The 14432-nt window shown below is 24.2% G+C and overlaps 1 protein-coding gene across 7 annotated transcripts in view; it reads left to right on the top strand.

The window, feature by feature from the left end:
- Positions 1-14432, top strand: part of LOC112600409 (MAP kinase-activating death domain protein-like) — a 41203-nt gene that overhangs the window by 21035 nt on the left and 5736 nt on the right. For 4 of the 7 annotated variants that reach the window (XR_003114999.1, XM_025347608.1, XM_025347604.1 and 1 more), the window contains 13 exons: positions 316-411; positions 512-651; positions 721-879; positions 996-1175; positions 1809-1941; positions 2979-3145; positions 4226-4402; positions 4532-4679; positions 4792-4921; positions 4994-5210; positions 5479-5751; positions 10564-10743; positions 12989-12997. Coding sequence is in view for 5 of the 7 variants with exons in the window: in XM_025347608.1 (XP_025203393.1) it covers positions 316-411; positions 512-651; positions 721-879; positions 996-1175; positions 1809-1941; positions 2979-3145; positions 4226-4402; positions 4532-4679; positions 4792-4921; positions 4994-5210; positions 5479-5751; positions 10564-10743; positions 12989-12997 (2009 nt within the window). In the remaining 2 variants the exon portion in view is untranslated. Of the gene's footprint in view, positions 1-315; positions 412-511; positions 652-720; positions 880-995; positions 1176-1808; positions 1942-2978; positions 3146-4225; positions 4403-4531; positions 4680-4791; positions 4922-4993; positions 5211-5478; positions 5753-10563; positions 10744-12988; positions 12998-14432 lie in introns of those variants that run through there. The other 3 variants (XR_003115000.1, XM_025347607.1, XM_025347609.1) reach the window with 2 other exon arrangements.

The raw sequence follows: 14432 nt of genomic DNA, 5'->3' as shown, positions 1-14432 counted from the left end.
ATTATATCTATTTTAAACTATTTATTATTTCTTTGGTAGGTACCATAATAAAGTTATTTTTATATTTATCATATTCTTTTAGACTAAATTAAATCTTAGTATAAATGGCACATTTACTTTTTATCTATTTACTTCAACTATAAAGTACCCTCAACTCTCAAATACTTACCTACTTAGATATTTTTAGCTTTTATTCAGTACTTTTGTTTCTATTTTTACAATTTTTTTAAATTGTCAGCTTATTTGTTTAAATACTAAATAAATTCTAAAAAATATAAATATTTAGACGTTATGAAATTTTTTATTATGTATTAGGTGGCAATAAACAACAAAAAAATAGTAAATCATCGCTCACGTTGCCAGTGACTAAAATTAAAGAACGAACTTCCTCTGGACCTTTTCCGGCAAAAAGTAAAAACAAAATTTTATTATTAAAATAAAAACTATTTTTCTAAAATATTTGTGAAAGTATTTTAGTATATATATTATACATCTCATATTTTTTTTTTAGCCGGGCGTAACGATTTAGTTGAAAAATCAAATTTAATTCGTCACTCAAATCCAAGAAAACTAAGTGAAACATCAAAAATACCAAGCAAAAAATCAGTTAAACCTAATAGTCATATGGATAATGAAACGTTTCTAAAAGATGTATGATAATCCAATTTATTTTTAATTGACAAATAAATGTATAAAATAATTGGTTTTTGTAAATTTTAGGTAACAAAACAGATTCTTGATGGAGATGGAATAGGTTGGCTCAAGCTCAGTAGATTCAAAAAGTTAATGGAAGAAGAGGGATACCGGAATTTAGTTGTCAGTAAACTTAACCGTACATTGGATAATAAAATTAGTCCAAGTGATCATATTGATGATGTGGTAATGATTTAACACATTTCAAATATATTATTTCATTTAAATAATTGACACTTATTCCGATGAAATAAATTTAAATTTTATTATTCTGATATTAAAATAATATTTTTTTCTTCTAGTATATAAATAGGTTTGTTTGGAAAGGAATGCTTAAAGCCTTATTAGCAATTATTCATGGATTAGAAGTATCTTTTAACAATCAATGTGGAGGTGGATTAGCATCTGCATTCCAAGTACTAGAAATAGCTCATACTCATTATTGGGCTAAGGATATGTCTATGACTGATTTCGAATCTCAAGTAATTATTCATATTTTGTTTTTTTATGTAACATATAACGGTAGATTAATTATTAGTTTTAAACAGATGTGTATGTATTCATAAATTTCAATAAAATAATATTTAAATAAGTAAGTGCTGATTATTATTGAAAATATTTAAAATATTGATTTACAGCTAGATACACAAAATTTAAAAAAATGGATATTATTTAAACTATATTTTAATCTATATTTTGAGTACCTAATTATATTAAAATATTACCTATATTTTAAAGTGTAGACATTAAAAAAAATTATTTTTGAAATGAACTTCTCGATTTTAAAATCTATCAATTACTGGCACTCTTACAGTAAAAGAAACATTTTAATAGTTCTTGTCTTTAACTTTTAAAAGGTACTTATTAATTATTTCAGCAAAGTTTTTAGTAGATACTTACCACATTACTAAAAATAAATTCAATTCATCATGATACATCTGATTTATAGAAATACAAATTTTTAACAATTCTTAAAAATTATTTATAAAATTATATTTTGTAAATTTATTTATCTTTTATAACTTTTTATAAATAGTTAGTTAATTACGTTTAACATGTAGAATTTCTAGATCACTTAAATACTTATCTCTTTTATTATTTTTTTTAATATATAGACGTCCAGTCCATATAGTAGCCGTGAAAATGTACAATCACCACTACAAAGTCCAAGTATTGCTGGTTCACCAATGTCCAGTATTTATCAAGCATCTAGGAAATCTTCTCAAACCAGTACATCTGGATTATCTGGTAAAATTCTTATTTTTGTATATTTATAAAAAACATATTATGTAATGTGTTATTTACATGGTAATGCTTTTAAACCTAGAATACTACTATATTATAAACTTTTTACTGCTAACCAATCATAAAATTGACGAATTTAGTAAAAAATTTGTTATTTCTGGTCAATTTAACGAAGAAAATTTCAGCTCGGTTAGTTGTGAGTTGTGACCTTTGTTCTTAGTGTTAACTTCAGTAAAGTGGTGATACTACTCTGTCTGTCTCATTATCATCAATTTGTTTCTTCTGGCTGTCATAAACTCTCCCGATTTATAAAACTAATAAACTACTCTCCCGAGTGAACATTATTCCATTTTTACCACTTTCTCGGGTTTATACATTTATTTTATTAGTTATTACATAAAAATTAAATTTAAATGTACATTAAATTTTTTTTCTATTTTATTAGTCCTACCTTGACCATAATAATAACTCACAACTGATTGATATTATTATTATTATTATTTATATTTTATATATTTGAATTTTCAAATTCATATGTTTATATTATTATAAAAATTAAATTTTAATACTTAATTAAATTTATATACAGACAAAGTATACTAAAGACTCGAAAATTAGGAAAATATTACATATACCTAATTCAGATAGTACTGTAATAAATGTAAGATAATTTTATCATCGATAGAGTTTACAATTATCCATTGTCATTTTTTGCTTATGATTTATGAGTTATGACAGAAAAATCATAATTTGCCATAATATAAATTATAATAAACACAAAACCACCGTGTTGAGTCTAAACCAGTATTAATTGCACAACCCTATCGCACCCATAAAGATGTATTGCATAATAGTATGCAAAAAAGTATGGCTTCAAATTTCTAAAAATATTTCTAAAACTATTACTAAGTACTTACAAGAAAATGCAAGTGTACCTTTAAAAAAATCATATTATACTTACATTATATGTTTATAAAAATACTACTCTTAGATTTAATAATTTTGAAAAAAACTATAATATTATTTAATATTGTTAATAGAATGTAAAAATAGTGGAGCTGGAAAATTTTCTCGTGATTTTTCATTAGCTGACGACAGAGAAGGATCGACTTCTAATGCTTCTTTAAATGAAACGTTCAATGATTTAATGAACATTGAAAACAACAAACAAGAACAAATTTCAACAAACCCTTTTTTGGGAAATGAAGTAAATAATTTATTTTTATATATTTATAGTATAACCACAGGAATTCTTTTCATGATTTTAATTGCTTTCTATTTATTTAAGAATATGTATAGTTTTTGAATAAAAATAATATCTGCTGTCAAAAATAACTAGGTAATAACTAATAACCAAATATTGTATAACGTTAAGCAAATACATTATAAAGAGATAAAAAAGTTTAATTAAAATATTTTCATTATTATTTAGATACTTTTCATTAATATTTTATAAAAATAAAAATAATTTTTAAACATAATTATTTGTTTCAGTGTTTTTAAAATTGCTTTTGAACAATTCAATTTAATGAAATTAAAAAAAAAAAAAATCTTTAATAAGTAATATTAAAAATAAAAGGCAAGATACAAATATTATTATTTTTTCTATCGATATTTTTTTTTTAATTGACCGGAAAAATTTGATACTACAATAAAATGTACTTAAATTATATTATTTATATTTATGCCTAATAAGTAATACCTTCATATTTAAAAGATAGATTTCATTAATGCATTGTCAGAAGTTAAAATAAAGTGTTTTAACTTTTAGACTTGAAAACATTTCTAGAAAATACGGAAGATTTTTTCCCCTACATGGCGGATTATAAATATTTAAAAGCTGCATAAATTGTATGTACAGAGTAGTGAAAATAATAAATTTGACTCTAACTAATAACGTTAAATTAAATAAGTACTAACTATACTAGCAGACCATTTTGGCATCGATTAGTCAATTTATCTTATTATTTTTGGTTCATTGGCACAAAGCAATAATATTATCAATTAAAGTGATAATATAGGGTTCATATTTTACTTTATAAGGAGAATTAAATATTATACGTAAATGCATTTTAATAATTTGTACTTTGTTATAATTTCGTATCTATAATTAACTAAGATTTTAGATTTGTGTATTTTTACATATTTTAAAAATTAAAGCACAGATATACGAATGAAATATTAATATGTATTTTGAGTTAAACATAATAAATTGTTATTAATGGTGAAATAATTATCATCGAAGATTTTTAAAGAGTACCTAAAAAGCACATACTCGATTATTTAGGGAGAAATTTCATCCATTGGACCTATAGTAGTATCAGATGAATCCAGTTGTAACAGTAGCTCAGTACTAGTCAACAATCCGTCGTTTTATTTGAAACGGATGACAAGTAACAACTGTAGAAACAATGCATCTTTCTTTCGAAGTGCAGTATCGGACAGCGAACTTGATAATACGGGAGTAAGTACAATACAAATGTCTACTTAAAATTTGTATATGAAGTACAAAAGTTTAGTATTTTATTTTTTGTAATAGTTTTATATAAATTGTACAATTAAATAATATAAAACAAAATATTTTCCATTATAGCTTTTCAAGACAACTAATAAGAATCGCACTCAAAGTATTTGGTCCAGTAAATCATCTCTAAGTGCTGGATTTCGATATCACGGAGGTTTATTGAACACTACATCTGGATCGCCTAGTCCAGAATCAGGACGTACCTATTTGTTTGAAGGTATTTATATACACATTTATTATTTTAAATTAAGAATACATTTATATGTATAATGGTTATAAAATAAAATTATAATTATAATACTAACACGCGTTATAATTATGTTATACAGGTATACTGGGAAAAGAACGAAGTACAATTTGGAATCAACTAAAATTTTGGGAAGATGTATTTATTGATGCTGTCAGTCAAGAGAGGGACATGATAGGCATGGATCAAGGACCAATAGAAATGATGGAGAGGTCTATAAAAATATTTTATTATTTTATAACATATATTTATGAATTTTTGATATTTTAATAATTATTTTATAGGTATAAAAATTTAAATCAAAGTGAACGGAAACGCCTAGAATATGATGAAGATAAACTCCTATCCATAATGATATATAATTTAATTGCATTTATGATCATGGTAAACGTTCCTAAGGAAAGTATTATGAAAATCGTTAGGACTTTAGTCGGGAAAAGTAGAGTGACAAATTGTTACGCGACTGAAATAACGAGCCTCATGTCTCAACTATCTAATTTGGTAAGTTTAAACATGCTTTTTTGTTTATCTAATATACGTGTACCTGCTTTACATTCTACAATTTAAGAACACTAAATAACTATCTTGCGTCTTTTTACATAAAAAATAAGAAAAATCTAAATACTTATTCAAAATTATTATAACTGGTTAAAACATTATTCTATACTTTTACGATACACAACAGCACATAACATTAGTATATTATATTACGAGTAGATTTTACTTAATATTAAAATAAAACAACCTATTTCTTTGGTGTACTATTTAGAATGGAAATGATGTTGACTTGAAACCATCAAATTCGAGACAAGCACATAGACAAAGCTTTGCTGTACACTGTGGTGACTCTACCGGGGAATTGTTGTTCCTAGAAGTTAGAGACGACGGACTCGTTCTGAGATCAGTTAGCGGAGTGATTGTTAGTAGATGGTGGTATGAACGCATTGTAAATATGACTTACAGCCCTAGAAGTAAAATATTTTGTCTTTGGAGAACCGCCAACGGTGGACAACTTCAACTAAACAAATATTATACAAAAAAAATAAGTGACAATCACAGTATACCTTACTCTATATCCAGTGACGTGGCGAATTTAATAGTCGTTTGCAGAGCTGAAAATTTGTATCCAAGTCTCATACTTTTATGAATTGTTTAACCGTTCAAAACCTAATTAGCAGGGAGAACCACTATACACTTTTTATTTAATATCATAAACTACAAAGTATTTACCTACTTTTAATTAAGTGTGTTCCTTAAAAATACAAATTACATACAATTTCAATTTAATTACTTATATTATATAGCTCTCGTAAGTAGACATCGGGGAGGGGCTTAGCCCTCCATCCCAAATATTTCATTAGACCCCCCCTCCAAAATCGAAACTTTATTCGAAATATTATTATTACTATATACAATAATTACTACCAATATTTTTTGAAAATTATAAAATAATATTTTACCAACAAATGCCACTAATAAATGTTTATAAGCAAATTATTATTGTTTTAAGCATATTTGGATTCCAAATAAATGACATCCTATAACATTTATTATCGTACTATAATATAATCGCATTTGTGTAATAATGCTAGTTTTACATTTTTACACGTTGTTATTCATCTTTTTATCGAAAAACGTATACCTATGTACGTTGTGTATATATATAATATATTATAATAATAATTATTGTCCATTTGTACCTACATAACGTTATTAAAACAATATTTAAGAGTTTTATCAAAAAAATAAACAGTATTCCCTAATTTTCAAAAACTATTTACAATAACATTGACAATTCCAATCAGTTCGGTTACTTGCAAAAAAAAGTTTTAGTGCAATGAAAAAAATAAAAAGTTAACTAAAGATATTAATGCGTCAGTATAAGTTCAGTGATCTTTCTTTATTATATTACATTGAAAAAGATATGTCCAAAAATATTAATAACGATGATATTTTAAATATCTTTGCCGATAAAAACAGACATTTGTTATTAAAGTAAAATTAATTATTAATTATTTTTAAATTTGTGTTATTTAGTATTTTTATTAATTATACATATTTATATATTTTATTAGTAATATATTGTACTTGTATATAGAAAAGGGTTCGGGGGCGAAGGCTCTGCGAGTCACTTTACATTGAATTATTATAATAGCCTCCCTAAAAATTCAACTCAATGTCCATCTATGTTAGCTCTACAACAGTTTTCTACCATTTGTGTTGGCCATTTTAAATTTTAAATAAAATGATAAAAAGAAAAAAGTATACTCTATAGTCTATACAAGTTAAGAATATAACCAGGCAGGGACCAATTTTCATCGGGCAGTAGTCAAGCATTTTGTCACTCCCGCGAAATTAACAATCTGTACGCTTGCTGTGAAGTTAAGACATGCACACAAATCAGCCACCTAGTTGTTTTCTTTAAAGTTAAGGTCGAACTGAACTTGAGTTAAAAAAAATATTTCAACAAAAATATTCTGCATTTAAAAGGGTTAAAATTTAGAAAACTCTCATTTCTTTTCCTTCTTACAGGCTAAGGACTGACAACGATTTTAATCATTGGCGTAGACGCGTAGTTATAAAAATGTTTTTATTTTTAACATAATATATAATAAATACACGTGTGTTTTAAGCTTATACGTAAATTTACATAATATTTTTAAGTGTTTTAGATTCTAAACGGAGTGATGAATGTATTGATTTTACAATGATGTCTGTTTTTTTTTTTTTGTGTCTGTGTACAGCATAAGTAGTCGAAATAATGCTTCAATTTCAAACTTCGCGGGTAGTTTCCGATGGCAAAGTAAATATCCTTGGTGCATTATAGAAGTAAAAAGTAAACATTTTCCAACAGTTTTCAAAAAAATCGAGAAAAAAAAAATGACGGAAAAACGGGAATTTTTACGCAAAACTAGTTTTCGACCAAATCGATTTTTTTATATGGTTGTAATTCAAAAACTAATCACTGTAAATACTTGAAATTTTTACCAAATATTTATGTTAGTGTTATCTATATACAGTTTAATTTTCAAAAAATTTTGATTTTTTTTGAGTTATTTATAGACCACTGAAAAATTATCAATTTTTATGAGAATTTTTTTTTGAAGTGTTGATAAAAAAATGTTGGATAACCAAAAAATGTTGAAAATTTAATACAAAGTTCCTTATGAGTTGTTCTTATTTAGCTAAAAAAAATTTAAAATCGTTAGTCACAATATTTTTTTATAAACGTTTATAGTTCAAATATTTATGAAATCTATCGAAAACGCGAAAATTTGTAAGTAATTTTGAAGTTGAAAAATCATAAAATTTTTTGTGTTTATAACTAAGGATTAAAAATACTACACTATGTTTTCCCTGAGTTTTTCTTTAAGTAGCTATAGTAAAAACTCGAAGCATCATTATAGGAAAACTTTTAAGTGATTTGAATTTTAAATTTTTACGAAATAGCGTAACGATAACGATTTATCCTCAAACGATTTTAAATATTTGTTAATATTCAAAAAGTATAAGTCGTAGATACTTGAAAATTTTACCAGTTATTTAGATTGGCATTTTCTTTACATGATTTAATTTTCAAAATATTTTGACTTTTTTGAGCTATTTATAGACAACTAAATTCTGAAAAAAAATTTTTTAAGTGTCTATAAAATTTTTTTAGCTTAATCAAAATACTTGAACATTTCATACAAAGTTCTTCATAAGTTATTCTTATAGTGATCAAAAAATTTTAAGAATACATAGGCACAATTTTTTTTTATTAGTATTTGAAGTTCAAATATTGACAAAAATTCGTCAAAACCATGAATATTTGCAAACTATTTTGTAGGTATAATTCATAAAAATTAATAATTAATTGATTAACCATGACTTTTGCAAATGCGTCCTAATTGAAAAATAAAATATTTGTTTCAAAATAGAATGTATGACAATATTTAAATATAATATATCCTAGATTAACAAATCATCTCCGTTAAGAATCGTTTTTCGTATACAATGATACCTATCATTGCATTCAAATTTAACCTACCCTAGTCCGAGGTTTTTTAAACTTGTCGATTATTTTTCGTAGTAATTATAACAAAATGATTTTTTTTTTAAACTCTAACCTATTCATTAATTGTTGAGTATATAAGTTAATACATTTTTCAATTTCGTTTATTTTTTTTTTCTAGTACTATATAGTTGAAGGTTTTGAGTCCTTACCCTACATTAAAATATGAGTATCTATTTTTAATTATATTAAAATATCAATAAATACAAATATATTTGAATGTGATGACGAAAATTATCTATTAAATATTGCGTGAAACGACTCGCATGCATTTGTAGTCTTTTCACTATAATTCATATCCAAAGCCATAATATGAAATATTGAAATAGTAAAAGTATCTTATCAAAAATGTTATTATCTACTAAATAGTCCCTAAATTCTTAAAGTGCTTAGTTTTCGGGAAATATAATTATTTGTATAATATTCGTCATTTTTGGTTGAATTTAAAAAACTTAAACCAAACATATAACGAAGCCACTTTCCAGTTTCTGTTTTAGATTTTTAATCAATTTCTGGTCCCAAATTTTGTATTTTGCGATACCATTATTGCAATAAATAAAAATTATAATCAATTACTTTACATAAAGAAAACATTTCATAGACTGTATTATGAATTACTTATTAAAAATCTGTTACAAATAAGTTTGGCATAAATTTCAAAACTAATTTATTGCACTTTTCACTATTTATTTTAAACACTTTTTTGTATATTTCTACTATTTTATTTGGAAAAAAATCAAAATAATAGTTTATAATGAAAGCGCGGGTTTGTATGCATTTGGATATTTATTCTATTATACTAAGTGAGCATAAAATTTGTTTCATGACATAACGATTTTAAAAATGAAACTTTTAGTGCATATTTTGACATTTTTCTATTTTAAGGGCTTATTTAACAATTTTTATTGCATATTTCTTCTTTTAGTGTATATTTTGATGTTTTTTTAGACATTTTTTAAGTTTATTCTATTATAGTCTATTGTAATATAAGAAAAAAATTATTATATTTATATATATTTTCAATGGTTATCAAAATAAATCAATAGGTATAAACGGTTTTTTCAAATATGACTTTTGATGAATATTTGGGCAAATAAAATATTTAGATTAATCTTATCAAGGTAAGAAAATATTGATTACAGTCATAATTGAATACTGACATTATTTCACTATTGTTCAAAAAATAATTTTTTTATGTATATTTTAACATTTTAGTGCATATATTTAAGATTTTTAGCTCATATTTGGCTAGTTTTTAATGCATATAAATAAAGTGCTCTATTTATAATTAATTTTATGAATTGTGTGCAATGTGAATATTTGATAAAAAAAAAAAAAATTAGGTAATGTAAAAACGTGTCATCCACAAAATAATTGTTTTTTTTTTACACATAGGTTTTAATTAATTAATTAATTTATTTATTTATTTTTTTTTTTTGGTTGAAAACATTATTGTGTTACATACAAAATTGTTATCCAATAAAAATTCCTCATAAATGTTTGTTTAACTTGTAATTTGTTAATTGTGTCATGCGTGCCATCAAGAGATTTCGATTAAGTCGGACAGTTATCAATCATTAACTTTTTTTAACCCAAGTGCAATTTGACTATTGCCTGCTTTTTACCCGAATGCAGTTAACTATTATCTTTTTTAACCCTAATGCAATTCAAAAATTTATTTTTGGTAAAAATTTCAATTCTATCATTTCATTCTTAACTTGAATAGAGTATTGGTATTGGTTTTTTTTTATACAAAACATTAAGTAAATAATTTTTTATTATAAATATTACGCTATATAGTGCAAAGATTTATATACTCGCATCAAACATTCCATGGAAAAAGCCGCAGAGAGAGGACAAGGTATCATTCCTGGAGTTGAATTAGGAGGCGAATTTCCTGTTAAGGATATGGCAACAGGGGAAGGTGGTATACTTCAAGTTTGCATGGAAGGTGTTGGTTTATTATTCGCTGATAGTAAGGTAAGTAATAAATAAGATGCATGTCGCAGCAACAATGATATATATTACTATTATGCGTTTTATTGTTATTACTATTACTATTATTATTAAAACTATTGTTATTGTTGTTGCTGTTGTTATTATTATTATTATTATTATTATTATTATTATTATTATTATTTTTATAACTTTTTATTTTTAATACAATATTATTATTATTATTATTGTTATTATTATTATTATTATTATTATTACAATATTATTATTTAATTATTACTATTATTTAATTTAATTTTTTATATATATTATCATTATTATTTTAATTATCATTAATGATATTATTTCATATGTTTATTTTATTATTATTATTATTATTTTATTGGTAGTATTTTGTTTGAAACCCTCCTTTCTCAATTTATTTGTGGTTAAAAGAAAAAAAAGTTTACTACTAAACCATAGATATATATATATATATTTATATATATAATAATATCTCTTCATGTACCTAATTTAATAAGTAGGTATTAAACTAATAACTATAATAAATAGGATAAAGGGATGCCTATCTATAACGGCTATAATAATATGAGTATTACATAAAATATGGAAACATATCAATAATCATGAAAATATAACAAAAATCTTAGCCACCTTATCCATAAATCCTTATTTTTTTATAGCTGAAATAACTAAATTTCAAACATTCATTATATCTATCTTCATTACTTCAGATATTTTAATAAATACTCTTATGATTAATAAAATGTAATTATACCTTTTGACTTTTTATAGTAGATTAATTTTCTCACTTCTTTCATATATTTTCTATTTAATAACATTTTCAAGAAATGTACATCAATGTGAATTTACATATTATATGTATATATATATACATATATATATATTATATATATATATATATATCTATATCATTTTTTATACCCAACAAAATTAATTTTAAGGAAAAACTTTTTTTCTTTTAACTATATTATGATTACTAAACTTACATACAAAGAAAGCTGTTAATTACAACTTACTACTAAAAATTTATATATTTTAAGGACCTCTCAAAACTTTCTTAAAACATTATTGTTGTGTTGATTTTAAAACATTAACACAATAAATACGTAAATGAAGCTGCAATACATTTATGTATAATATATAGTATCTATTTATATTCGATTTATTCCACTTCAAATTCGGGTCGTTGGTATAAATTAACTATACTTAATTCATGATGTATACACGATAAAATAAAAAGTACCTAGTACCTACCTACTATTATATCATTATCGTGAATAGGCGTGTAAATTTTCTTAAAGCTTTCTATTAACCGCGATTTTTACAGAAAATTAGGCATGTGATACTTTATATCTTTTCTGATCTATATATTTTTTTTATATATATATTTACATAATATATATTTTATTTTGTGTGATTGTATATATATATATATATATACAGTGTGTCCTAGAAATACAGAATCATTCAAAATATCTCTTTAATAGATAAATATATTTAATACATTTTTATCAACAAATTTGGGAGATAAACTATACTTGTTCATATCAGATGATTTTATTTATATATTTTTATCCCAAATTTGTTTGGATTAAATAATTAATACGAGTGATATTTTGAATGGATCATATGATCATTATTTCTGAGACATGTTGTATAAGTATATTCAATATTCAATATTTTTGGATATTTATATTTACATTTTTTTATTTATTTTTTTTTTTAACAATTCAGAATGTTCAATACGCTTTATAATTTATTTATTTATTGTTATTTTTATTCTCAAAGTTTTATTAATAACACCACGCTCGTTAAAATATTATACTTCACACGTGTTTTAACGCTCATTTATATCTAAATATTTATAAAATATATAGATATATGAATACATAATATATAGATATATTAATACATACATATATATATATATATACATATATATCAATAAATGTATACAACAATATGATAATTTATTATTATCGCCTTGAATTAAATTTAATGTTTTATTTCAGTCAGAAAAACACGTCGTGTTGTTGTTATTCCTCCTCTTAACTGCAAAGTTTAAGAAACTTTTGAGATGGTCCTCGGTCAGGTCGATAATATAATGATTATCGAAACACGATATATAATAATATTAATTATTCGTGTTATACATAATGTTTAGCTATGTTTTGTTGATTTTCAATTGTCCTTTTTTTTTTTTTTTATGAAATGTCATAACGCGATGGATTGTTGTCTCGTTCAGGACTTTGAGGTACCTATATTAGCAACATTTACGTTAAAAAAAGTACGGTTTTGTCATTGGTAATAGATATTATATTATAGTTTTGATTTCCTGTTTGCTATAAATCAACCACTCTAGTGCATATTACGTATAGACGATTGGACTGTAAAATATTTCATTTATTTATTTATTTTCTTTTATTACCTATATATATATATATATATTATGCAGACGAGTAGCGTCACTGTTTTTTTTTCTATTATTATTTTTTACAAATTACTGTTCCTCGATCGTTCTACCCTACACACACACTAAACGTGAATATCATAAAATAATAATGATGCATTTATTTAGGAGTTTCTACAACGGGGAGCATGGCTGTAATTGCACAAAATATTACAAAAAAAAATTATATTTATAAACATATTACATAACTACACCTATATGCATATAACATACCTATTATGTATTCATATACATATACTTAATTACCTATCTATATTTATATGTGTATATATATGTGTATGTTTGTGCGTGCGTGCGTGCGTGCGTGTTTGTGTGTAGGTGGGTGTGAATGTGTGTGTGTGGGTATGTGTGTATGTATGTGTGTGTGTGTGTGTGTGTGTGTGTGCGTGTGTGTGTGTGTGTGTGTGTGTATGTGTGTGCACGTGCGTGCGTACGTGCATGCCTGTTAGTCTGTGTAGCATGTCATTGAAAACTAAGTCACTCGATCAGGTACCTATATATTTCAGTAAAAATAATTGACGAAGAAAAAACTTTAAAAAATGTGTATATATATTTATATATTACTTTATAACAGCCTAGTTTTTCAGTAATATATATATATATATATATATATATATATAACATAGATATATATGACGCATGTATGTTTACATGTATCTACCTATGTAGTACGTATATATAAATATATATATATACATATATTTATATATGTGTATCATCAACGTGTATTGATAATGACTATGTGTAACGATTACCTATATAATTATTTACAGTAACTGCCTGGCCATCTCACTAGTTGACTTAAGCTTTGATTTTTGATGTTTGTGCTTTTGTCCGACATATTACATTTCATTATATAAAAAAAAAAAATATATCAAAACAATGTTCAACCATCTATAATATGTTTTAAGTATTATCACTGTTCTGTGTTTAACTTTAGACTTATTACCGTAAGTGTGTGTACCTATATAGACCTATAGATGACTATGATATAATGTAGCTGCACCGAGTTGTTAACTAGTTTGCGCTTACATTTTGTATTACCCACAATTGTGTTGCATGCGTATTACTGTATTTAATTTAAATAATTACCGATATAAAATATGTGTATGTGTTATTATTAACTATTAAGTACCTATATACTAAGTATAAATTATAAAATATTTTAAGGTTTAATAGATGATAACAATAGGTTATTGCAATTTATTGGTACTTATAA

This window comes from Melanaphis sacchari, unplaced genomic scaffold (assembly GCF_002803265.2).
Source record: "Melanaphis sacchari strain LSU unplaced genomic scaffold, SCAv2.0 Contig64_pilon_pilon, whole genome shotgun sequence".
Lineage (NCBI taxonomy): Eukaryota > Metazoa > Arthropoda > Insecta > Hemiptera > Aphididae > Melanaphis > Melanaphis sacchari.
The sequence above is the reverse complement of the archived record's forward strand: the minus strand, read 5'-3'. Positions and strand labels throughout refer to the sequence as shown.